This window comes from Actinia tenebrosa, unplaced genomic scaffold (genome assembly GCF_029948245.1).
Source record: "Actinia tenebrosa isolate PJP-AT-01 unplaced genomic scaffold, QUT_ActTen_1.0 PGA_scaffold10__47_contigs__length_13832649, whole genome shotgun sequence".
Lineage (NCBI taxonomy): Eukaryota > Metazoa > Cnidaria > Anthozoa > Actiniaria > Actiniidae > Actinia > Actinia tenebrosa.
This window is the reverse complement of record NW_028292570.1, coordinates 4063453-4090031: the sequence shown is the minus strand read 5'-3', so window position 1 is coordinate 4090031 and position 26579 is coordinate 4063453. Positions and strand designations below refer to the sequence as shown.

General features: G+C 38.9%; 4 protein-coding genes across 4 annotated transcripts; 2 read left to right on the top strand and 2 right to left on the bottom strand.

Moving 5' to 3' along the window:
- Positions 1–1771: 1771 nt before the first annotated feature.
- On the top strand, positions 1772–17441 carry LOC148912803 (uncharacterized). Its single transcript, XM_089026702.1, has 9 exons — positions 1772–1937; positions 2078–2140; positions 5203–5289; positions 13158–13328; positions 13856–14015; positions 14599–14786; positions 15237–15516; positions 16120–16316; positions 16842–17441. Exons 1-9 carry the CDS (start codon positions 1821–1823, stop codon positions 16938–16940), a joined length of 1362 nt encoding a protein of 453 aa, XP_088882828.1. The 5' UTR covers positions 1772–1820; the 3' UTR covers positions 16941–17441.
- On the bottom strand, positions 6000–8002 carry LOC148912804 (uncharacterized). Its single transcript, XM_089026556.1, has 2 exons — positions 6157–8002; positions 6000–6089 (listed from the first exon to the last, which is right to left on the bottom strand). Exon 1 carries the CDS (start codon positions 7990–7992, stop codon positions 6430–6432), a length of 1563 nt encoding a protein of 520 aa, XP_088882682.1. The 5' UTR covers positions 7993–8002; the 3' UTR covers positions 6000–6089; positions 6157–6429.
- Positions 17442–18881: 1440 nt separating the features above from the next.
- On the bottom strand, positions 18882–23679 carry LOC116302810 (COMM domain-containing protein 9). Its single transcript, XM_031712195.2, has 8 exons — positions 23594–23679; positions 22458–22521; positions 22310–22374; positions 21839–21923; positions 21614–21668; positions 21341–21375; positions 20465–20568; positions 18882–19904 (listed from the first exon to the last, which is right to left on the bottom strand). The coding sequence occupies exons 1-8, from the start codon at positions 23645–23647 to the stop codon at positions 19767–19769; spliced, it is 600 nt and encodes a 199-aa protein (XP_031568055.2). The 5' UTR covers positions 23648–23679; the 3' UTR covers positions 18882–19766.
- Positions 23680–24095: 416 nt separating this feature from the next.
- On the top strand, positions 24096–25653 carry LOC116302803 (isopentenyl-diphosphate Delta-isomerase 1). Its single transcript, XM_031712182.2, has one exon. The coding sequence runs from the start codon at positions 24154–24156 to the stop codon at positions 24937–24939; it is 786 nt and encodes a 261-aa protein (XP_031568042.2). The 5' UTR covers positions 24096–24153; the 3' UTR covers positions 24940–25653.
- Positions 25654–26579: the final 926 nt, after the last annotated feature.

Here is a 26579-nt window from a genome sequence, read left to right as displayed (position 1 = left end):
ATACAACGAAATATAAAGTACTTCTGCAGGTGCAAAAAATAATTATAATGATGAATTGAAATATTTTTTTTGACTACGAAATTAGTTTTTGTCACTGCCTCGTCCATGATTAGCAACGCGGCTTATACTAAAATATATCGCATTCATAGAAGCGTATTTTGAGAGAAAAAAAGATTTTTGATACAATTTTAGAGACTAGAGAATGCATGAGTGGATTATAAAGGGAACTTACCCTCGAACTCGTCGGAAAACCAACTCATTTTCGTCTGTATATCGTGAACGATTGTACGGAGGTGTCCATCTTGCACTATCAACAACAGTAGCAGCATTTGAACCAGGAGTTGGCTGCGATTTGGGACCCGTCGTTCTCGCTCCCGGAAAATCTAAAGACTTTCCTCTTTGTCCTTCCACTTTTGTAGCTTTATGCGCGTCCTTAGATTCAATAATTCAAGAAGATAGAAAACCTGAAGAACGAACATGAAAAATTGGAACATAAGACAAAAGCGGCAACACTCGACGACACAACCTTCAAATTTCTCACTTAAAATCGACTTGTAGTCACTGATAATTGATATAAAAGTAAAGATTATGCATATTAGGTGGTATATGCGTGATTATCTTACCAAAATGAGGGGTTGAGAGTTTTAAAAGCGTATTTTTTCTCCTCGTATTTTACTTGGTTTACTTGGTTTTCAGGTTCCTTCTTTAGGTTACTTCCCATAATGCATTGGGCTTTTGCACGCTGTGCCGAGATACCAAGCCTGATACAGGTAACCCATGAGACGGTAACGCCTTCATAAAATTATACATTATTTGTACACTTTTATTTCATTTCCTAATTACTACAGCACTGTATATATCCTGAATAATTTTAAAATTTACTTCTATTCTTGCAAAACAATTTTTTTTTCAAATCATATTTCATTTCAAATTTAAAAGCGGCTTCATCAAAGAGCTACAAGATAACAATTTTTCTTCGATTTCACCTTTCCTTTCTTTTCACTTTTTCTTTTCTATTTCTCTTTCTTTTTCTAATTTTCTTTTCTTTTCTCTTTTTTCTTTTTCTTTCCTTTTCTTGCCTTTTCTGTTCTCTTTTTTTTACGATTTGTTTAAAGAAGTATTGGTTATTTTTCATGATGAAAAAATAGAATAAAGAAAAACACCTGCCAAAACGATGCTGATAATTGAGTTTTTTTTAGTCTCCAATAGATTAAAAGCTAATTAATATTGAAGCACGTTTTAGCCTACTGATCTGGTCAACGTTAAAGGCTCAAAATTAGGGAGGGGACTCAGGGGAGGGGACTTGTAGCAGCAATGACGATTGTAGAAAAAATAGATAGAATTTATGGATCATTTGTCTCTTAAAAACTCATGAATAAATTTATCAGATTAAAAAATATGACGAGGACCAAAAAATAGAAATAAGGAATAATAAAAAGAAAAAGCTAAAGAAGAGGGAATTAGAGCAACTTTATATTTACAGTTTTTCTAGGCTAATGTCAGAAGTCATAATTCAGCCATGTTGAGGGACAAATGCTCCTGTTCCCCTTCCATACATTATCGTAAACCCTCTTAGAAATTTAGGGGAAAAGAATAAAAAGAAAAACAAAAGAACGAACCAAATGTGCACGCATTTATTTTTTTATTAAGAACGCAGGTCGAAAACAAAACTCGGAAAAGGAAGTGACAGAATAATGCATAAAGTCATATCCACGTGACCGGCTATTATTCTCCCGTGAAGCACTGAGCGCATATTATGGTCTAGGCGTGACGTCAAAGCACATGTGCACAGAACACGGCGGTAACAAGTTGTCCATACTATGCCAATAGCTTCATCGAAATCTTCCAATTCCGTTTTGATAATGGAAAGCAACGACATTACTAAATCTGGTCTACTCTTGGTCGAGAAGAAGGTCCGAAATTTGGAAAAGCGAAAGGTAAAGGCTTTGATGGCAAAGTTTTGATCGTTTGTTCTGAGAGCGAAAATATGTATGAAGTTTGACACATGGTTTATTGCTAAGACGAAATGTGTGGCCTAATTGTCTGTTCTTTGAATTCGTTTTGCTTGTGATCATAGATAAAACTTGATGCCTACAAGAAGCAAAAGGATGATGGGATGAAACTCAACGAAGATCAGATGGTAAGAGAAAGATTGCCGAGCTTAGAAATGGGTGTGAAGAATGGATGACTTAACCTATTAAACTCTCTCGTCATACTCCTTTTGTGAACACCTAGACGCATCTATAAACCCACATAAACTCCGATCGTTCGCATCTCTAGCTCCTATTCTCAACTTTCTCATCGTTTTAAATAAAAATAAAGTCGTATTGCACGATAATTGTTGTCTCTATTACCAACTTTTTAAAATTGTCCCGATTTCTAAGCTGAGCGTGTTGTTATTAATGCATGTCAGAGACGGTATCACGTTTATTCGTAATATTTAGATTGCGAAATAAATATTACAAAGAATCTATTAAGTTTTTACTTTTTAGATGTCTGGAGAAAGTGTCAAAACTTGGTCTTTTTCTTTCAAATTTTTAATTTTTTGAGATTTTGTTGTTGTTGAACAAGTTTAGAAATGGGGTTCGATTTTCTTTGTGGGAATAAAAATACAGATTATAAGCTTATCTCATTCTTAACTACAATACTTTCCAAAAATTTCTCTATTCAGGTTTTTGGTTTATCAAATCCTCTTTTGGGTGTTCTAATTTATCTAAATTGACATCTTAAAACGGGGATGGCAAAACAGTTTTTTAAGGGGGGGGGGGGCTACGTTCCTTCACTTCACCTCCCTATCCCACCCACACAAAAATTAGTGGTGGGCTCCCAGTAAAAGTAAACCATTTGGGTGTGAAATGTGTAAAGTTTGAATATTCTTAAAGGGCCACTTGGACGAAAATCGCTCCAAAATTAAAACTCTTTCATTCGAGCTGGAACTTTGCTGAAATAATCTAGGATACATTAAGAACCACCCACTGGAATATCTTTCTGATATTCGAAAGGAAAGGGCCAAAATTTTACGATTTATTTTCGTCCGCCATTAATTTCTTTGAATCACAGAATTCGACTCAAGAAGACTGGCACGAGTACTTATGACGTCATTTACTCAACCCAAACCAAAACATTGGTGGGTAATGTATGTGCCATGTTCGTAAAACTCGGTTTATTTGGTTTATCCAGAAAATATTTAATGTTTCATTCGGTTTCCTAACTACTATATGACCAAACAATGTCTAGGCGCTGAAATTTTTCAGTTTCAATAATACTGACGATCATAATTCGAAAATTTCAATACATCTCGGCAAGCCAAGAATCACAACAAAGTAGGACGCATGGACGAGATTCTAGCGGTTCCATCGCGCGAAGTGACTGAGATATTCGGGATTCGAATCATTTTAAGGATAACAATTTTTCAAGGTATATTTACATACAAGGGCAAAGAACAACCCCACAATTTGGGTCCGCGAGACATCCGACACAATGAAAGAAAAATCTACGAGCTGAGTGACAGACGCCGCTGTCGCGCGAGTAATAAATAAGAAACCTTTGACATGTTCTATTACAAAGATGATATTAGATAATCGTATGTTTGTACCTATTCAATGCATAATAAACATTTTGAAGCAAATAATAACCGTTCTGTAGTAAATCAGCTAGGAGAATTACGAGATCACATTCTAAATTATTCGGCACATAGATCTAAGTATATTGTCACAAATCTTTATATCACAACGCAGAATTCAAAAGGCAATCGGTTGTTTTCATAACATCAATCACTATTAGATTACATTGAAACTTCAAATTTAAGATCTTTATATCATGGACAGTAGGTAGCAAATACAAATAATGAAATGAACGTAAGGAATTTTTATGAAAACCTCTTCCCAAGCATTGCTTCTTCTTCTAGTTCGGCTTCATCTTCATACATTATAATTTATGGTTCTAACTCTTCAGGATTGACAAAGCGAGCGTCCAAAGGAGTTTCCATCATATTTGAAGAGGTATCAAAGGTTTAAAAAAAGTCTGTTTAGAGATTCTTTTCACGATAACGCGTTTAAAACATCAAATAAACTTCAGGTAATTTAACGAGAAATTTATAGTCAAAACGACGCTAACATGACAGTGTTGAGTAAATGACGTCACAGCGTAAAACTGCTGTACATAATGACTCGTTGGCCGTGACACAAAGAAATTAATGGCGGACGAAAATAAATCGTAAAATTTTGGCCCTTCCCTTTCGAATATTAGAAAGATATTTCAGTGAGAGGTTCTTAATGTGTTCAAGATTATTTCAGCAAAGTTCCAGCTCGAATGAAAGAGTTTTAATTTTGGAACAATTTTCGTCCAAGTGGCCCTTTAATATTACTCACCTGTAGAACAGATTAACCATTGCAAAAGTCTTCATTGTCCTATTCATGAATCAGCCAAAATTCAGTGCTGGAATCATGCAAAGAAAAAGTGGTTATTAAGCTTAGTTCTTTGAGCTATGTTTGTGTTTGTGCGAAGGGAATCATGGGTGATGTCAGCGGTAGCAAGTTTCTCATTTAATTCCTAGACTCGGCATCAATTGTTTTTCCCACTAGATTTGGGGATCTCTGGCTTCTACTAATATTAATGTTACTAATTGGCTCTACTACTGTTTTAGTTTGGAGCTCAAACATTTTGAAATTTGTTTTCAAGTTTGAAAAAATTGCATTTCTAATGGCATAATTTATATAATATTGCAATTCTTTGGTTTGTTTAAGACTATGACACTGAAAGGCAAAGCAAAATATGCCAATCAACCATAAGCTCAACCACATTCCAATGAGCAGCAAGCAAACTGATAAACACATTTATTTGCTTTTGTCACAGCTTGTTGGAATGTTGTTGATCTTACCAATGATTGGTTGATTTTGTTTGGTTTTGACAGGTCATGGTCTCCAATTTGCCATAGAAATACCATGTTGCGTTCTTGAAAGCACAGCTTTTTCCTAAAAATTTGATTTGTGTTTCTCCAAGATAATAATTTTTCTCAGAACAAAATTCCAATCTCCATGAAGAATTCAAACTCGTGACCTTTGAGCTTCAAACTTAAATGCAAATAAAATATGCGTGGTATAAGCACTTTATTTATAAATAAAGTTATCGTGACATGCATGTATGCATGGTGCAAAAAGATGATTTCCACTGAATTCACAATTTTGAATTTTTTTATTTAAGGGAGCTATTGCCAACTTGGCAGTTGTGGAAATGAACCTGGAAATGGCTAAAGACCTTCATAAGCAGTTTCAACAACTCTATGCTGATGTGAGTAGTTAATTTATTAATAAGAATGGTAGGCAGTTCCAATCTCATGTAGAATGTTAAACACAGAGGGTCACGAGTCAGCAGTTTGAACTGTCATGTGTCATCTTCTCTAAGTATAACCGCGTTAGTTACCACCGTTCTTATTTCTATACGTGCTGATTGAAACAAAAGTTCCAACAGCTAGTTTGACATTGGTATACTGTCATCAATTAAATAAGTTGTTAGTACTGTATATATTGTACTGTATATGGGAACCATACTCTTATGATTCACTGGTGGCGTGAGCTGCCAATGTGCTGCCTATCACCAGTGCTACCTGGATTTAATCCCTGCCAGGCTTCAGGTATCGTATGTGAGAAGAGTTGTTTGTTGGTTCTCTCCTGTGCTTTGAGGGTTTTCCCTTCAGGTTTTCCAGTTTTTCCCCTCCACAAAAATGAACTTCTAAATCCTAATTCCATTTTATAAAACCTGTTAGGCTTTGCACCACCCACCCAGGAGTGGCATTTGCATTTTGTTTTTAGACTGAATATAGTCTGCTACTGATTTACTTTCACAACTTTTGTCTAGCTCAGCTCATAGCAATATAAAAAGTGGTAATTTATATTAGTTTTCTCAGCCTGACTTGTGATTTGTCCATGCTTGTAGCGGACATCTTCTTTCGTTCAGTGGGGACATCTAATTCGGTAATGGGTACACAACGCAAAACGCTCGTCGATTATATCAGCGATTTAATTCTCGATAATCTTGATGTTCTTCAGTTATTTCATTCACAATAGACAGATTTATAATTACGAGGTTCACTAGAAATAAAAAGTTACAAATTAAAAGCCTATATCTTACGGAAAATCAAATATAATCTTGACATACCATATGGTGTACGTATTACGATCGTCTTGCTGCCTGTCCCGGCTTACATCCCATAATTTCAACTTATGAATATTAATAACCTACGCTAATTAGGAAATCAAATAGTTGTCGTCTACATTACTGGCCCCAAATGAGGCATTTCTTATGGATCATTTCTTAAATCATTGTCCTGACGACAATAACAAATTAATTTGGTTTCATAGCACAATTATCAATTAACTCAACAATGTTCTTGTGTAATTCGCTAACAGTGCTTCCTTGATTCTTGAGGCTTTAATCAACTCCTTCCAGCAAGCACAATTTGTGAATGGGACGGACCAACTCTGTCTTAGACGTCTTGACTCTTGCGGAGCGTACAAGTCCCTCCCTTGCCTTGTAAACTTCTAGTACACATGCCAGAGGCCACTGGCCCCGTTTAACGGTCTCGTCCACCACCAAAACAACATCACCTTTCGCTAGGTTCCTTTGTGGGGAGATCCATTTCTGCCTCAATTGTAAAGTTGGTAGGTACTCTTTGAGCCAACGGCGCCAGAACAGATTGGCTAGATATTGACACTGTCTCCATCGACGTCTGCCATAGTTATCAGAAGCCGTGAATACACCTAGAGGCATACTCGCTCCTGGACGCAGTAACAGGATATGGTTAGGCGTTAAAGGGGAGTCGTCCTTGGGATCATCACTGCAAGTTGTCAACGGCCTACTGTTAAGAATGGCCTCCACTTGCGTCATTAAAGTCAACAGGACTTCGTCTGTAGTAACTTGCTCCCTCAACAGGGCCCTTAAAATGGACCTTACAGATCTTATGATTCTCTCCCATATTCCACCCATGCTGCTGGCTCCTGGGGGATTAAACTTCCAGACGATTTCTCTCTGTTTTAGGAAACTCTCGATCTTCTGAACATTCCATTCTTGTAAAGATTTGCGTAGCTCTCTCTCACCACCCTTATAGTTAGTGCCATTGTCGCTTCTGATTTCGATGGGTCTTCCTCTGCGATTCATGAACCGCTGCAACGCATTGATGAAGGAATCTGCTTCCAAGCTATGAGCAACCTCTAGATGTACGGCTCGTGATGTTAAACAAGTGAAAATGCATCCATACCGTTTCTCTGTGCTCCGACCTCTTTTCACTAAGAATGGACCAAAGAAGTCTGTTCCAACAAATGAAAATGGTGGTTCGTCAGGGGTGAGCCTGTCAACTGGCAAGTTTGCCATCTGTTGGGATATAGGCGGGGCCTTACGTCTTCGGCAGTCAAAGCATGTCGTCAGCACACGTCTAATTAGGGATCTTGCGCTTACTATCCAATATCGCTGTCTTACAAGGGCCAGTAGGTGTTCTCTTCCAGCGTGGCCGTACAGTTGGTGATAATGTCTAATAACAAGCTCGCAGACAGGGTGGTTCTTCGGTAGAATTGGTGGATGTTTGGCTGCATCAGAAATTGGGGCGTTCTCTAAGCGGCCTCCAACTAATAAAACTCCTCCTTTAAGCACGGGGGCTAGCTTGAAAATGCAACTTGCCTTTGGTAGGGGTTTCTCTCTTGTGGAAACTTTGACTTTCGACTTCTCAATCTGTTTGCTCAAGATATTCACTTCCCTTGTGAAGCCTTGGCCTTGTACATCCTTGATAATTGCAACTTCTGCTTCTCGAATCTCTTTCACAGTTATTCTTCCTCTTGTAGCAGGCTTAACTTCAAAATCATGCTTTGAACTTCTTAACTTGTTTACGAAGTAGTTTCTGAATCTCAGCATCCAGGCAATGGCCACCTTTAAGCGATACCAATCAGAGTAATGCTCGTACATTCGTTGCAGGAAGTTCTTTGAGTCCCTTTGCTGTGCCATATAGACCTGTCTCTCTATCTTCACTTCTGGGTCGTCACTTGGTACCTCAGATATCTTGAGAACTGGTGCTGGCCACGAATCTTGGCCTTTCCATAAAAACTCAGGGCCGCACAACCATCGCCTTCCTTCGTCTCCTGTAATTTTCTCCGCGGTCAAACCTCTGGACGCATCATCCGCAGGATTGTCTTTGGTATTCACATATCTCCACTGCTTGGGGGTAGAAAATTCGTGAATGATAGCAATCCGATGTGCCACGAAGATGTTGAATCGTCTTGAGAAGTTGTTGATGTATTGAAGCACTGTTGTAGAGTCAGTCCAGAACGTCGACTCAGTCAGCGGCAGATCTAGCTCGGCTGTTAACATCTTATCAATTTTGACTGCTACAACGGCCGCCGATAGTTCTAAGCGAGGAATGGTCACTGGTTTTACAGGAGCGAGCCTTGACTTCCCGTTCAGGAACGAACAATGTACTTCCCCATTAATGTCAACCATCCGCAGGTACGATACGGTGCCATAAGCTGACTGGGAAGCATCTGCGAAATGGTGCAATTCATAGGTGACGATGTTTCCAAGGTCAGGTGACTTCAAGCATCTCGGTAGCTTCACATTTGACAGTCTTGGTAGGTCTTCTAGCCATCTCTTCCACTCAACGAGGTTATGTTCAGGGATTGGGTCATCCCATTTTAATTGCTGTCTACAAAGTTCTTGCAAGATTAGCTTGGCTAACAGGACGAATGGAGCAGCGATACCCAATGGATCATACACAGAACTCGTTATGGATAACATCCCACGTCTTGTAAGAGGCCTTTCCTTTACCTGTGTCTTAAATCCGATGCAATCTTTCTCGACATCCCATTCAACTCCTAAGGCTCTTTCCGTCGGAAATCGTTCAAAGTCTAGTTCCTTTACAGCCTTAGCTCTTTCAGATTCAGGTATCGACTTGAGGACTTCTTTACTATTGCTCATCCACTTTGTGAGACGAAATCCTCCTCGTCGTAGCAGTTCAGTCACTTCAGATGCAGTTCGTATAGCGCCTTCAACAGTACTTGTCGACTTCAGCATATCATCCACATAGAAGTTCCTATGCACGATGTTCACAATCTCATCATCAAATTCGGTTTGATTGTCGTCAGCTGTTTTTCTGAGTGCAAAATTCGCACAACTTGGCGAAGACGTTGCACCGAAAATGTGGACTAGCATTTGAAAATTTGCTGGCTGTTGACTAAGATCTCCATCAGGCCACCAAAGGAATCTAAGCATGTCACAGTCCTTGGGCTCAACCTTGACTTGCAAAAACATAGCTTCGATATCTGCTGCTAGTGCTATGGGCTCTTCGCGAAATCTAGTAAGGACGCCTACGAGATTGTTCGTTTGATCAGGTCCTTGCAATAGTTGGTCATTTAATGACATGCCTTTCCATTTGGCGGCGCAGTCGAATACCACGCGTAGCTTCTTGGGGGTAATCACAGCTTGGTGGGGTAGGTACCACACTCTCTTCTGGTCAAAATTCTCGTTGGGAAGGCGACGGGCATAGCCCTTAGTCAGATGGTCATCTATAACTTCTTTGTTTTTCTCATAAAGTCCAGGATCGTTCAGGAATCTTTGTTTTAATGTTGCAAGTCTAAACTCAGCCATCGGTCGATTGTTCAATGTACAATAACTGCTGTTTCTCCACGGCAGGGCCATTTGGTAGTGACCCTCAGATAAAACCGTGCTTTCCTGCATGATAGACAACGCTCTTTTATCTTCTGCTGACATGCATTCTTCGGAACTTAGTACTGCATCTCCGAAATCGGTCCTCCAGAATCTTTCAACTTGAGCCTTAAGCTCATCACCATGGGAAGATATGTAGTGTGCGTTCAAGCTTTGTTGATGCGTAGACTCAGTCATCGGTCCTACGATGGTCCATCCAAGGAGTGTCTTGACCGCATACGGTTCCTTCCGTTGTCCTCGTTTCTCTTCTAACGCCCAAAAGGCTTCAGGCGTATCATTGCCGATGAGTAAAGTAACTTCATCAGTGTCTATTTCAGGTATTTGTATTTCTGCTAGATGTGGCCACCTACGAATGTCTTCATCTCTGGGTGCACCTTCTGTAGTGATGTGCAATTTTTTGACTGTCCATACGGTCGGTATCTCGACGACATTGTCTGAGTCAAGAGCTGTAACTTCCAAACTCGCGGTTAATCCCTTTCGCTGAACGTTTGCCTTTTCGATAGTTGTCAACGAGAATGTTCGTTCGGCGCCTTCGATTCCCAGCTGTTCTATTAGGCGTTTCTCGCACAATGTCGTGTCGGATCCTTGGTCCAAAAGAGCGTAGGTGACAACAGATCTCTGACCTTTCTTTCCACGAACCTTTACGGGCACGATTGGAAGACATACTCTTTTCTCCTTGGCAAGAACATCGACGCTGTTTACGCTATCAGCCTTGACGACATTATAATTTTTAGCACTGTTCGTATTGTTACTTGAATCCTGGCTCGGCTGTTGATTAAGGTTAGAGCTGTTCGGTGGATGCAGCAACGTGTGGTGTTTTCCCTCACAGGAATCCACTTCACACTGTTTTTTCTGATAGCAATTCTTTGCTCTATGTCCTCGCTTAAGGCAGTTGTCACATAACCCTTTGTCTCGAACAAACTTCATTCTTTCACCTTGCGTCTTCTTCTTAAATTCATCGCAGCTTGTGAGAAGATGTGCTTGGGCACAAAGACCACACTTTACCTGGTCGTTTAAAGTATATGCGGCCCTCGAAGCTAATTGTGAATCCTTTGTTGTTGCCGTCACTTTCGGCGTTTCTGCTTGGTGTGTCGCTAGGGTGGTAGCTCTTGGCGGCCTTGGCGTGTTCTGAAACGGTTTACTTCGGGGTCGCATTCTGTCCCTGGACGTGTCCTTTGAGTCCATAATCTGTCCGAAAACAGGATCATTTGCGGCCTTTGCTCTCTCAGACAAAAATTCGGACATATGGTCTATGCTGGGTTTTCCTCCTCCGCTTCGTATCACTCTAGCCTTCTCGAGCCACCTAGCCTTTAGGTGGACAGGGAAACGTTCTGCTATTTTCTTCAAGTTGTCAGCATTGTTCAAGTCGTCATAATATCCAACGGCACGTAGAGTTAATTCACAGTCCTTTAACTTATCGGCGAAAACTTGCAGGCCTTCTCTATCATACGCCCTCAGCGGGGGTCCCTCAGTTACAAGATCAATGTAGGCCGTGGCTATGACATAAGGTTCGCCGAATCTTTCAAGCAATAACGTTCGTGCTGTGAGGTAGCCGTCGGTAGAGTCCAATACTACACAGTTCTTGATCACTTCTTTAGCCTTGCCCGTACAATATTGCAGTAAATAATTCAATCGTTCTCCGTTATCCTCAGTCTTTGCTTCAATGTTCTGTTCGTAGTTGCGAATAAACCTCCAGTAGTATAATGGGTTTCCATCAAAGGTTAATAGCTCTGGTTTAGGAAGCATTAAAGCGTTGGTCATGGCGCTGGTGATCCTTTCTTGCTGCCTTATCAGTTGACTGAGGACCTTCTCATGGACTGCTGGCTTAGGTGGTTCATCGTTATTGGCAGTGTCGCTTAGACGGTTATCATAATCAGCGACGTAGAACTCGGGTGTGTTCAGGTCCAGCCATGCCTGTGGTGTCGGTGCATGCGCAGCATGAACAAACTTCGGTTTGGGCTTCCTGTGTACTACATCAGGCCATTCTGTCGTCGTAAACGGGTTACTTGAGCTTCCCCTTGTCGGTGTTGCTAACGAACTGCCAGGCGTCTGGGCCATCGGGGCTGCGAATGGGTTAGTGGAGATCGGTGTTATCGGAGTTGCAAACGGGTTCACAGGGAGGCGCTGTCTAAAGTCTGCAACTCTAGTCGATTCCTTTGGGGCACTTCTTGGTGTGGAGCCAAAGGGGTTTGAACCAGGTAACACGTCGTCGTCGTCGTCGTAAAAATTGTATAGCTCAACTCGTTCGGCCCTTTCATAGATTTTTAGTTCAGTGTTTCTTTGTTCCATTTCGTGTTGAGCTTTTAGTAATGTGTGTCGACGTTTTATTTTATTGACTTGAATTGCCTCCTCTAACCGCAATTTCATCGTCATCTCTTCAATTCTTTCTTGCAATTCTTGCTCTTCCTTCAACTGTCTAATCTTAAGCTCGGCAACAGCTTGATCTGCCCTCGCTTTCAACTTTAACTTCGTTGCTGTACTTGATTGGGAACTTTCGTTAGAGCCTGCTTGGCTACTAGAATCGCAGGGTTCGACAAGAGGCAGATCAAAGTCAATGAACGGTCTTTTGTTCCGGTGGGTCCACGCATCAATTTCTCCCTCAATGTCTTTTTTAGCTTCTAGCTCTCTACTGTAAATGCCTTCAGCTTCTTCAATATCCAACTGTTCCTTCAAGCATTCTAAGTGCTGTTGACAACACCGTTCGAAGTTATCAAATGTGTTCAATATTTTCTGTCTTATCCTCAGAACGGTATCAATATCATTGAAATTCTCTGATTTCATCACTTCTTTTATATTTCGATAATTCTTTGTCAATTGGCCAATATATCCCGATCTTGAGCGTCTTAGAGCTTCAGCTCTCTCTTCTCTCACTCCGTCACAACTTTCACGATCAGCGGGATTCTTGCGTCTTGCCGGCGGGCTTCCTGTGTCATCATCCATCGCTGCACATGGAAATTCGAGGAATTCACAAGCCGTACGATTCTTGTAAACACTCTTCGGAGATGAAATAAACGCTGGATAACTGCAGAATCAAGCTTAATAAATGTCCATCAGTCGGTGAATGACATATGTGAACAATAATGTAGCGGACATCTTCTTTCGTTCAGTGGGGACATCTAATTCGGTAATGGGTACACAACGCAAAACGCTCGTCGATTATATCAGCGATTTAATTCTCGATAATCTTGATGTTCTTCAGTTATTTCATTCACAATAGACAGATTTATAATTACGAGGTTCACTAGAAATAAAAAGTTACAAATTAAAAGCCTATATCTTACGGAAAATCAAATATAATCTTGACATACCATATGGTGTACGTATTACGATCGTCTTGCTGCCTGTCCCGGCTTACATCCCATAATTTCAACTTATGAATATTAATAACCTACGCTAATTAGGAAATCAAATAGTTGTCGTCTACAATGCTCATGAATGTCATTGAATTTTAGCACCAAAAGCAAATGAAGAAGCAAGCAAGACGTGAGCAGGTTGCTTCCCAAGCAGCTCAGCACAGCAGTGATGTAGCTAAGGTTGAAGAGGTTCTTGAACTGCAGTCATTCATGGATAACATATCTGAGGATGTTCGAGCTGACTTTCTTAATGGTACCAATGGAGCTGTTGTAAGTATTTTAGTTTTTGAATCTTATCTCCAAGATGGCATCTGTTTTATACCCAAAGACAGTCCATGAAGCACTGCAGGCCAGTTGACCCAGTTTTTTTCCTCAACCCCAAAATGACTAATTGACATTTTTGTTCTGTCAAACCTAAAAATGAAAGATGACTTCATTTATTTGTAGCCAAGTGAACTTTAACAATCATTTTTCAGTTGTATTTTATAGTAGTGCTAGTGTGTTTTGAAAATAACGTGATTGTATTTTGATGTGATTGTATCATGAGCAGTGTGACAAGAGAGATCGTTGTGTTGTACTGTCGTATGGTGAAGACAAACAGAAACTCTGTATTACTTTGTTGTTCCTGGTAGAGTCAGTTTTAATTACTGATGTATAACTCCTTCGCGGGAGTTATTAATCTACCGTGTATTTGATTTTCATCGTATAATAAAGTCAGGAAGTCCAAATCGCAAGTTTTTCCTGAGCCATTTAACTGGTAGTAATAATAATTATTATTACGTAAATGTTTCATTCAGGTGGTCACAGAAGAAGAATTCAGTCAGATAGACAAGTTCTATAAACTGATAACACCAGATGCAGATGCTGAAGAGAAGATGTCCAAGCAGATCAAAGATGCAAGTGAACATATTGTCAACTTTTTGAACAGTTCTCCAGCAGCCGTCGTTGATACAACTTGTATCCTACCTTGTCCAAAATAAGCGACTTAATTTGTATGGATAGCATGTGACATTACAGCAATGTCTCTAACCTCTGTGTAGTTAATGCCAAGTGAGTCTAGTTCTTGACAGAATCACATAAATTAATACACTGTCCTCATAATGCTTACAAGTGCACAAAAAGGAGGACACCCGTTCATTAGTTCACAGTAAAAGATATAAAAGCACATGAAATGCATTTATAGAAGAAAAGTGTAGAAAGTAACCTTTTTTGGCCTGAATTTGTGCTATTCATCTTCATTTTGAGGGAGTAGCCTAATAGTCCCCTTCACTGTTTCCTGCGCAATCTTGAAAGGTAGCTGTTCCTTTGCATCAAAGTGAGAGGAACGGTGAGCTTGCAATGATAGAGACATGTGAAGAATTGCCCAAGGTGTTAAAAAGGGTCTATATCATTGCAAGCTCACTGTTCATCTCATGCACTCATCGGCCATTATGTGAACAGTGTGAAAAAAATCACAGCAAATACAAATTTAAATATGGTGTAAAGCCATGTTTTGTTTTATGATTTGTAAGATGGCTTGTACCTTAACTAACTACTTCAGACAAAGCACTGCATGAATTAGTTTCACGCATCAATAAGAGTGGATACTTTGAGCCTGTTAAGTCAAGTGCTGAGGCTGACAACAAAGAAGGAGAAGAGGAAGGAAGTAGTAGAGCTAGCACACCAAATGGGGAGCTGTCTTCTGGAAGTGGTGAAGAGGTACAAGAAAATGCTGCCCAACAACAACAGGTATTCAAATAAAAACCTTAGAATTAGAGTGGGGAGGAAAGAAAGGTCTTTTCTATTGTCCTCTCGTCTGCTCTGATGATCCAACTAACTTGATAGTTAGGGGAGTACTTTCTTTACACATTGATGACTTTGTGAATCTACCTTGAAAAATGTGCAGCACCCTAAGAGCTGTTGGCTGATCAATACTCCAGTTTCAAATTCTCTGTTCTACAGGGTTAGCCTCGATTTTGTATGGAATTTCTTTAAATATTCACGTGTTCCAGCGAAGGTCCTTGGAATTTCAAAGTGTTTGTATTGTTGAAGTTGTGCATTCTTTACTTTACCGTTGGTATTTGTGAATATTTAGACACGGAACTGAAATGAGACTAACCCCGAGTAAATGAGTCTGTGATCAAGAAACAGTGGTATTTGACTAATTGAAGAATGGTCTACTTAATTTTGTGTGATCAGGAAATGGCAACAGAATCGGCCCCTGCTGTAGTCCCTTCTGATGTCGAAAAAGAACAAGAAACCAAGACTTCTCAAGACATCCAACAAGAAGTAGACACACCTCCAGCGGCAGCAGACGTGACAACATTCACTGCCAATGAACATGGACTGAACTTCTTGGGTGATTCTGAAATTGAGAAAGCTGCAAACGCACCAGAAAATAATGTTCCCACAGCACAAGGTGTTTCTGACTGGGCAGAGGAAGTGGAAAATGGTCAACATGCCAGACAAGCAGATACAGGTAAACCAAGCTACAAGCTTAAGGGTACTGTTCATTTTTTGAGAAGGTTGATGATTTGAGAGAGGGTCATTAAGATAATAAAGCTAAAGAAGGCGGGGGTGCACACTAAAAAATCAGAATCACACAGCACTTCTTTTTTAATGCAACAACGTGGACCTCAGATTTCTGTTTTTAAGTCCAATCACCTACCCCTGTCATGCACTAATTCAATAGAAAGGAGAAGCATGAATGGGACCCTTTAACAATAATCGTTATAGGAGATTCCATGTACTGAGTACCAGGCCAAACACTTACCTGGCAAAGCTGAATGCATCTCCAATCAACCCAGCACTATCAGAGAAGGAAATTGTCTGAAAAAAGAATGAAACAAACCAATGACGCCATCATCTGTCAAGCTTTTGAATTCACTTCCTGAATCGTGTAGATTACTAGTACCTTGGACCACAAATGAACAAAACAAAAAACAAATAAAATCGTCAAATTTTTAGCTTTCGAAGGGTACTGTATTAACAACTCATAAAAAATCTTTTTTCCCTTTAATTCTTTATTGAAATAATTTATATTAAATATTTCAAATATATTATTTTAATGTTTCTGATTCAGGAAATGATAATGCTCCACCAACAACAAATGGATTCGGCCATCGTGGTCGTGGCGGCGGCCGAGGGGGTGGATTTAGAGGAAATTTCAATAACAGACGTGGTGGTGGTGGCGGTGGAGATAGAGGAGGACCAAGAAGGGGTGGGCGTGGCGGATTTGGCCAGCATAGAGGAGGCGGAGGAGGTGGATTTCAAGATCACGTAAGTACAACACAGCCAGGATTGTTCAACTGGTCCGAGTCCTTGGACCACAGTGCATAAAATAATGGCCGGTCATGAGACAGTGCCCAGCCAGAATGGAACTTGTTTAGTCAAATCTTTGGCTTGCCAGTCATTTGAACCAGTAACATTGAGCCAGAAACAAGGTATAACTGAGCTAAGACTAATTTGGCTGGTCACAGTGATGACCATTGCCAATAAATTGGGCCAATAAACCATTTTCTTGGGTGCGCATCCAATCTTGACGGGCCACAAAACTGAAAAATGCAAATTCAGTAAAATTGGGAAGCCAGTTTTATACTTAGAGAGGAGAATAATCGATGTTATGAATTCTTATTAAAAATCTCATAAAATCATTTGATTATTCTTATTATAATGCTCCTGTTCTGGTATCATGAACCATCAGGTGTCTTAAATTTGGATATGTGACCAACCTTGAGGATAAGGTCTGTTATTATTTATAAAAGAACTAAGTTCTAAATCTTTTTTTCTTTTTTTCATTGACAGGATGGATTCAGAAGAGGAGGACGAGGAGGTGGGCGTGGTGGATTCAGCAGGGGTGGAGGCCAGAGAGGGGCACACCGAGGAGGACCACCCCCTCAATAACAAAGAAACAAATTAAAATACCGGATGTAAAATGTCACGTGGATGTTTTCCATTTTGCTTAGGAAGATTTGGATGAAGCCTTTGGCATAATAATTGAAAGAAACTAGTTACAAACTGTGTTATATTGTGAGCACTGAACCTGGAAAAACAAAATTACAAATTACCTCAGGACCAACCCTGGGCATCCCTCAACATTGTTCTTTCCAATACAAGACGTTATTCGATTCCAGAGTTTATCAGCAAAGTCTATGTTATATTCAGACAGACAGACCTGTCCGTCTGTCCATTGTTTATTGTTTAGCGCATGTATGTAGTTTCATAAGGCGGCCATGGTTGTACTTACAGACATATTACAGACAAAGTATATAGACAGTTGGCTTAATATTCTACGATAAAAAGGAGCAAGTGAATAATAAAGTTTGTACAAATGATTCATTTTGCTTCTCTACTCATCATATAGGATTGTTCTCGTTGTGGATTAATAAAGTCTTGTGCAGTATATTTATCACTATCCTTTGTATATCAAGTGTTGTTTGGTTAGTTTTGCTGTTCTTTGTGAGTTCAAGGGTAGTGCTAGTGTACTCAGCTCTTTAGCTTCGGGCTCAACTCCTGGATGTATCACATGGGTAGAGTTTTTAGGTTTCACCCTTGATTTAAGGGATTTTCTCCTTGGCTTTCCTCTCTGCAAGTTAGCCATGCCCTGACTTGAGGGTACAGCTAATTCACAGATCTGATCCTGAAACAACTTCTGGGCTGATCTAAGTCAGGGCATGGCTAACTCACAGATTAAACCCTGAAACAACTTCTGGGCTGATCTAAGTCAGGGCACTGCTAACTCACAGATGGAACCCTGAAACAACCTCTGGGCTGATTGCCTTTGATTTGCCTAGAGATTGTTTCAAGGTTCGAGCTGTGCCCTGACTTAGAACAGCCCAGAGGACTGGATGACGTAAAAGTCGAGCCTCAGTGTCGGGTCCCCCAGTTTTTTCTTCCAGACCAAAGGGTATTGGTCTTTCCGGAATTGAGCAGTGAATATATTAAAACAATTAAGAAATGATTCCCATCACAAACAAGATCATACTAATAGTACTATAAAGTTTTGCAACATCACGTGATGGCAGCCATGGGAAACTGAATCCTTTTTCATGTAAATCAGTTTAGACCAGAATCGATTGTTCCTTTCTGCTGTCATGGCTGCCATCATGTGATGGTGCGAAGCCTCTATTACTGAGTTAGAGCATGTTTGGGTGAAACCCGACTAGCAAGCTTTTAAAAGTTGCAAAAATAAGAGAATGTCTGGGGTTTGAGGACAGCGTCCCCAAAAACGATACAATCAATGTTTTCAGCATTGATTCCACATGAAGTTAAAAGTTAAATTGTAAAATATTTTTATTTGATTTGAGTGATGCATCTTGGAGATATCAAGGTTCATACTTCCAGTATGCTAATGATGTGATGTCATAGTAGGCATTAAAATGTGAAAATGTACTGGGGTAGTAAAATATCCTGTATAAAACAATTATCTTACTCAGGGTTTATAGAAAGGTTATTGCAAAATTATTTCCTCATAGCAATCAGTGTTTTGATTTGAAAATGAAAAATAAACCCAAATGCCTACTATGACATCACATCATTAGCATACTGGAAGTATGAACCTTGATATCTCCAAGATGCATCACTCAAATCATATAAAAATAACTTACTACTTAACTTCATGTAGAATCAATGCTGAAAACACTGAGTTAGGGGTCATAGGCACTTTAAAGCTTGCTAATCGATCAGTATTTGCCCAAATATTACTCGATAAATTTGATAACTTTAATGTGATTTTTCGTGTGATATGGTCTGATTTTTAATTACATTAATATTTCGACACTCGTTCCCAGTCCCTTCCTCAATTTCGGAAAGGATAATTCAGCTGACACACTGATAACAAAAAGAAACATTTAAAAAATCGTTTTATTAAATTCTCTAGGTTTTTATCAATCAAACAGATATTTTACGATCGTAGTGACTTTTCCTCAGTCTTTATCAATCAATTTTATAGGCTTTTTTGTTTGATGCGCGCAAATTTTCTACTTCTTGATTTGTCTCCAAAACAACAGTCATTTTTGTATTTTCTCTTGACCTCTTTACCTTGGCCGTAATTTTTTTCCCACTTCAGAGCACTGGTAATTCCCTAAAGTATCATTTATTTATTCAATGGTTGCATATGAAAAGACACGAATATGGATACAATACTCCATTTTACAGTTCCAATCAGTGACCACGAATAATAGTTCCTAGCCGAGGCTGGAGTTTCCGCGCATAGCAAAACTACAGTTTATCATGCGCGGTAACTCCAGCCTTGGCTAGGAACTATTATTCGTGGTCACTGAATGAAACTGTAAAAAGGAGTATTCAAACAGAATAATGTTATTCTCAAGAGAATGACACGTGGTCATTTTGCCCAAGCTAAAGGCCTATACCCAATTAGCCCACTTCCGAGATACGCTTCGCTTGTCACGCACAATGGTTTCAATATGAGGCTACGTGCTAAATGCTCAGTCATACGTGACAGGTGGTAAGAATAACTTTAATTTAGCACGTAGCCTTATACTGAAACCTTTGTGCATGACAAGCGAAGCATATCTCGGAAGTAGGCTATTCAAAGCACAACTTCTGTACACAGCTCTCACAACTTAAAAGCTATTTTGTCTTGTTATTATCAAGAGGGAATAAAATGTGAAGAAATAAATTTCGCGAAGCCACCTGGTAGTAATACGCCTCATTACAAGACAAATTACAAGAAAGAAAATTATATGTTTGGTAATATTTCACTGTGTATCATTTAGCAATGGAGGACAGCTGATCGCGAATCTTCCCCAGACCATCTAGCATAGTATCTAGCTTCTCTTTCGTCAGTTCGACGTTCATATATCTGACAGTCGGCATTGAATCTTTTTGTACCGCGTTTTCTTGTATCTGTAAATAAGTGAATACAGAACAATTAAAAACAAACCATTGTTTTAACGCTAGGGATCATGGTCGCTAGAGGGGGATGGAATGACAACAACGCATCTTAAATCACCATAAAATTTGGTTTATGAGCTGGTGAAGGCAAGAACAACTAAATATTACGCTAAATATCTCGAAAGAAGAGGATTAAGCTTAAATTTAGCCTAAATTTCTATCATTTTAGCCGATGTAAACAAACCGTGACGTCATTATGAAATAGGCCAATTGAGTGGTTAAGAAGTCCCTATCACACCTTCTGTGATATTTCTATCTAAAGAACATTGTCATGGGGAATAAAGTTTGGTGTAGCAGTAGTGCACTCGCCTCTCACCTATAGGGTCTTCATTGGGGGTCTTGAGTTCAATTTATGCATTTGGCATCACATGCAAACTTCTAGTTTGCTAGGTCTCTCCCTTAATTCTAGGGTTTTTTCAGGTTATCCGGTATTTCTCCCTTTCGCAACAACTACATGCTGAATTAGGGTTAGGTGATAAGGTAGGTCACCTAGAACTGTTTGTCTTGCATACCTTGAGTTGCATAATGCAGGTTGGTATGGACATGCGTGTTAATGCATCAGATGACGTTTTGACATCAACTCTCCAATCGAAATCGAGCAGGCGAGGTAGTGATACTAAAAAAGATATAATTGACATTTTAATTGTGTTTGATATTTAGGTAAACTACAGGGATAGCAAAGCATTTTGAAGTGACTGGGTTTGAGTCCTATTTTTGCAGTACCTTTTGATTTAATATGTGGTAAAAGAAGTGCAGCTTCAAACTACTCTTTTTAATAACCACTGTTTTCATTACAGAAATCACAATAAGTTAATTGGTGCTGTAGACTACAGTCAAACATATATAAAACTGCTAGAATGCATAAAGGTATATGTATGGGAACTATACTCTGACTCTGCCACCCAGTTCATACACGGGCTGTATAGCGGCTGCCAGAGGCGCCTTCACATGCTTTCAGTGAGCTTCGCCTCTGCTGTACTTGCAGTGGTGACAAGCAATGACAAGTTTTTTTTAGTTTGCTCAGTTGGTAAGAGCATTGGTCTGTTGTTTTGGAGGTCGTGGTTCAAGTCCTGGCTGGACCAACACTCAGGGTCTTAAAATAACTGAGAAAAGGTGCTGCCTTTGCAATTACATATGCAAATCCCTAATTAACTAGAGACGTTAAGAGAGGACCATGAGTTTATCAGTTGAATTAACAGAAGTGTACCAAGGTCTCAGTCAGGATTAGCAATGTACAATCTTCATGTCAATACACACGCATACGCATTTCATCTTTAGTGTTTCCTGCCATATCCATAGATTCAGTAAAACTTTTTGGGGGTTGGTATCCCCCCTTGCTACCCCACTTTAAATTAATTAATTCAATTATAATTACTGATTTTTTTTACCTTGTTCACTCATAGCACTTGCTCTCCAAGCTGACCTATGCATTTTGAATCGATAAACAATTAATAATAATAATAATAACTAATTAATTATTAGTCCTTATCAAAGTCACTATTTCAGAATGTGAAAGTTTGGACTGGTAACAGCAAAATACCCAGATATAGGAAATCTTTAGTCTCCTACGCAGCCGCTATAAGTGTCGTCACGAGTGAGCGTGGCGTGACAACACTAAAATATTGGCTTATTGTTCTATTCAGGAAGTTTATATTACTTACATGTTTTCAGCAAGCAATTTTGAAAGAAGTTCCCTAAGATTTTTATGGAAGTCATCTGAAAGAAAAAAAGCAATTTACAAAATTATTTAGATTTAATCTTGCCTCTATAGCTCTCCTCATAATCTCATTTAAGAAAGTGCCTCTGGAACTGGGGCATGTATAGAAATGAAAACTGTTGAAATAATATGAATAACTAACCCTTTTAGTCTGTCAACAATTTCCTACCTGGGAACACACTATAAATGTCTTTTGGATCAATCAAACCATGATAAAGAGTTGTTTGTACAAGTGCAATAATGCTGTTAATCAACTAGAAAAAAAATCACAGTTAGTAGTGTAGTTAACCATTCTTTAATGTTGAAGCTAAACATATGATTTTAAATAACAAAGCTTGAAATAGGAAAAAATTGTAGCCAGACATCTTTTTGGCAGGCCATTGTTATGTAATGATACGTTGTTATTTCCATCTGTTAAATCTGAAATTTGGTCTGCTATTTGGCCAATTATTGACACCAAAGGTTTTCATCCTTATGCATGGGAATAAACATGTTGCCATGTCATAAAGGTCTATAACCCAAGGCAAAAATGAGAGATGGCAGCCTGTAGAATTGTCATGAACTGATGTTGGTTGATACCTCAACTACTTTCTCACAACAACCACCACCAAATGTCGCACTGTAAATATATTAACCTTACCTCTTCTGCTTCATTGATCTCCACTGATAACGATGCTGACGCTGTCTTAATCACACTCTGAGGAACTAAAATGAAAACGAACTCATAAAATACTTAAACTATTCCTGTTAAATCATTTGGTTAAAAAAATAATGGTTTGAGCACCTACCCTCTGAAGACCTGTGAAGGAATCCCTCTTGAATCAGATTTCTAACAATGTCTTTAGATTTTGCCTAAAATTAAAATTATTATTTTATATTAGGGTGTGTGAGAATATTTTCAGTACAAGGGGTGCATACAGCCATTTTAAAAAGGTTGAAGGCGTTAATGGTGAATTAATTGGTGACTAGGTGATTACACAAGTTCTGAATTAAATAATGAATGTGTCAACTCTTCATCTAACACAGTTCCTCTCAGCAGTGAAGTTGCCAATCACTGATAGCCATTTGCTGCTAGCCTGTGTAAAGCCTCTTCCCACCCCAATATCTTACGTTGAAGATTCTCAGTTTATCACACTTGCCATTTATATATTTACATACTGTAGATTACTGTAGTTTTTCATATTCTGCAAACTCAGACATTCAAACAGCTCATTGTGAAATTGGATTTTCACTGCTGCTAGTCAAGAACTTAAAAGTTGTACCGACTGATTATCTTTGATTGACGGCAGTGAAAAACCAAATTTAAGCGTGCAGCTTGTAACTACCGAGTACGCAGAATATACACTGGGTATAGAGAGTACTTTAAATTTAAATTCAAAACTCTGAAGGTAGGCAATATGGGCAAAGCATGGTTAAATATTTAAAAAATAAATGCTGTTGAAGCCTTATTTGTACGTCCTATAACTATTACTCCCCAGATTGAACTCTTCCATAAGGTTCACTCCACAGGCACTACCACTGCTCCATTCCTTAAAACAAATGCCCCCCCCCCCCCCCCCTCCCCCCAACCCACCACCTAGGTGAATTCATTGTGGCCATCCCCTCCCTTATTTTTTTCAGTGCATTTTGTAACCCAAATACAAAATTAAAATAGCCGTCAATTGAAAGCATTTAGGTATTCCTCATCATAATATTAATCCTCCTACTGGCATCAGAGCATTAACCGCTTCACGATGGAAAAATTATTCTTCATACATATACCCAATACCACATAGGCCAACAGCTAAACTTTCAAACAACTTCTCTATCAGAAAATGAACTTATTCAAAGACAGCTATACCAATCTGCATGGTACTCTCAATATTTCGAAACATGGTGCTATTCATAGGATATTTTTCTAATCATTAACTGGTATTTTTCATACCTTAAGAAGTAAATTTAATGGAGAGATCACTTTGTCGTCCAAAACTTCCGCCATCTTGAATTGGGATACCTGTGTGCGTGCGCTCTTCCTCTTTTACGTCACAACACAGGCAGCCCAAAACATCACTTTTTATTAAAGTTAACATTTTTATACCAAGAATAAAAATTAGTATTCTACAAATAAAAGCAGGTATAGTAATTACTTGATAAACGAACGTTTATGACAATGCTCATTCATGGGCGAATAAAGGATTGATTTTGAGTGGGGAAGGGAGAAGGGGGGGGGGGGGGGTAGGCAAAATCAAGACGATGTACCTCTTTAGTAATTTATTATCTTAATGTTTAAATTAACCAACTAATTTCAAGCCAGGAAGCGTGACATTTCCTTAAATTCGCCACTGAGTGGTTTTATGACGCGAATTTCCCCCCAAAAAGCAAAGCATTATGGGGAATGTGTGATTCATTGTGTGGGCTTCCTGTGGTGGAACCAAAGGCCAATATGGTGGATGGTAGCGTAATATAGTAATATTTGTTCAGCTGCACAATTCTTGTGAGATCACCATGAATCATTTATTATTTTCCCGTTTTGGGACAAGAAAACTCTTCAAACAATTCTTACATCTGTCCTCGAGGAAATACTGCGTCTCCAGAACATCCTTAATGGCGCAGAAAGAGATTTTAGACGCGACACAAGCAAAACTTTTGGAAGAGAAGTGCATTCTCGTAGACGAGAATGATTTTGTTCAAGGCTGTTCTACCAAGTTAGAATGTCATCTAAAGAAAAATATCCTCGAGTTTGGCATGCTTCACAGAGCTTTCAGTGTTTTCTTATTTAACAGTGAAGGCAAGTTACTTTTACAACAGAGAGCTAAGGAAAAGATAACGTTCCCAAACTACTTCACTAACACTTGCTGCAGTCATCCCTTGTATAACGAAGAAGAGCTAGAAGAACAAGAGTGCTTGGGAGTTAAGAGAGCTGCTCAGCGCCGATTAAATTACGAATTAGGAATACCTACCTCAGAAATCCCTCTGGATAAACTGAAATTCTTAGCAAGAATTCACTACAAAGCTTCTTCAGATCAAAAATGGGGCGAACATGAGATGGATTATGTACTTTTTGTTCAAAAAGATGTAACTTTAAAGCCAAACTTAAACGAAGTCCAAAAGTGGGATTATGTGACTCAAAGTGAAGTACGTCAACTCTTAACTGAGGAAGGGAGAGATGGAAAATCCAGGCTTGTGACACCTTGGTTCAAACTGATTGCCAAAAACCTGTTGTTCAAATGGTGGGATAATTTGGATAATTTGAAGGCGTTTGAGGATCATAATACTATACATAGGATGTAAGAAATACTTTTATAAAGTCTAAGAAAAAATCCTATCATTAAAAGATAGGGTTAAACAATCATGTACATGGACTACGACAGACTTACAGTATGTAAATGTATTCCAAAAATATTCAGAATAGCAAATCTACGATTTTAGGTATTGCAAATTACATTAGATTTTGGGATGGGGGTTCTTTCCAATGCCCCATTTTACAGTTCCGTTCAGTGACTACCAATAATAGTTCTAATTTGAGGTTGGAGTTGCCACACATGATAAAAAAATATAGTTTTTCTATGTGTGGAAACTTGAAACTATTATTTATGGTTACTGAGCAGAACTGTAAAATTGGGTATTCCTGACATCAATTCTTATTTTATCTTGCTAATTTATGCTGTTTCTACATTGCACCTGTATCGTATGCTTATCTTCTAACTTGTACACAAAAAGGAACATTTACTTTTAATAATAACACATACATGTATATATATTTAAGGATTGAAAAGGTTGATAAAGATGAAACTAGTTTCCATAAACAATTTTGAACCTTGTATCATGAAACTTTTACAACTACAGCAGAACTCTATCAGCCCAGAGGTGCTTTCAGGGTATCGATAAAATTTGAAGGTTTTTCAATAACATGCTCTCAGAAATACCTCCATGATGTTAAATATTTAATCGAGAGTGTTTAATTAATATACACATGATGAATATGAATACATTAGTTCACACCTGCTTCCTGTGTCATCAACAAAAGTTTATTTTTAAATTTCCTTTTTATTCTAACTTGCATTTCATCAAAATTGCACCTTCTTCTGACAGCTTACCTATATATGATAAGTAGACTAGGAATCAAGATTGCACTTTCCCCTCACCTCTGGGTTCTTCAGTTTTCCTCAGATCTCAAAACCCAACATTTTAAATTCAGAATATTTTTATCTGTGAGTTAGCTGTGCCCTGACTTAGACCAGCCCAAAGTTGTTTTAGAGTTTGATCTGTGAGTCAGCCATGCCCTGACTTAAATCAGCCCAGTGATTGTTTCAGGATTCCATCTGTATGTTAGCCGTGCCCTGACTTAGATCAGCCCAGAGGTTGTTTCAAGGTTCAATCTGTGAGTTAGCCATGCCCTGACTTAGATCAGCCCAAAATTGTTTCAGGGTTCAATGTGTGAGTTAGCCGTGCCCTGACTTAGATCAGCCCAAAGTTGTTTCAGGGTTTCATCTGTCAATTAGCCGTGCCCTGACTTAGATCAGCCCAAAGTTGTTTCAGGGTTCCATCTGTCAGTTAGCTGTGCCCTGACTTAAATCAGCCCAGTGTTTGTTTCAGGCTTGTTTAATTTGTGACCGGGGCCACTTTGACCAATTAGACAAAAGAACCAATGAAAAACATCTCTGCAAGGTCAGCATTGCGAGTGAACTTTCAGTCAAGTAAAAGAAAAACTTAAGGAAAAATATTACAGTACAAAGTTTTAAAAGCCAATTGGCAAAAACCATTACCATTCCTGAGTCATAATCTTATAATGAAAAAAAAATTGAAATGAAACAGCTGTTTGAAATTAGAAAGGTTTCTATGGAAACAACTACGAAGGCCTTACCAGCCTCGATTTCATGTTTTCGGTACATTACAAATGCTTTCTGTTGTCATATATTAAATATAACTCT

What these genes read in the sequence shown, in the direction of transcription:
- LOC148912803 (XM_089026702.1), top strand. Translation starts at nt 1,821, where the DNA reads ATGCCAATAGCTTCATCGAAATCTTCCAATTCCGTTTTGATAATGGAA. An exon ending in ATGCTGCCCAACAACAACAG is followed by an intron (nt 14,787 to 15,236) that starts GTATTCAAATAA and finishes TTGTGTGATCAG; the next exon opens with GAAATGGCAACAGAATCGGC. An exon ending in TGCCAGACAAGCAGATACAG is followed by an intron (nt 15,517 to 16,119) that starts GTAAACCAAGCT and finishes TTTCTGATTCAG; the next exon opens with GAAATGATAATGCTCCACCA.
- LOC148912804 (XM_089026556.1), bottom strand. Translation starts at nt 7,992, where the DNA reads ATGGCACAGCAAAGGGACTCAAAGAACTTCCTGCAACGAATGTACGAG.
- LOC116302810 (XM_031712195.2), bottom strand. Translation starts at nt 23,647, where the DNA reads ATGGCGGAAGTTTTGGACGACAAAGTGATCTCTCCATTAAATTTACTT. An exon ending in AAATTGCTTGCTGAAAACAT is followed by an intron (nt 21,376 to 21,613) that starts GTAAGTAATATA and finishes CAAAATGCATAG; the next exon opens with GTCAGCTTGGAGAGCAAGTG. An exon ending in CCTGCATTATGCAACTCAAG is followed by an intron (nt 19,905 to 20,464) that starts GTATGCAAGACA and finishes ACTTATTTACAG; the next exon opens with ATACAAGAAAACGCGGTACA.
- LOC116302803 (XM_031712182.2), top strand. Translation starts at nt 24,154, where the DNA reads ATGAATCATTTATTATTTTCCCGTTTTGGGACAAGAAAACTCTTCAAA.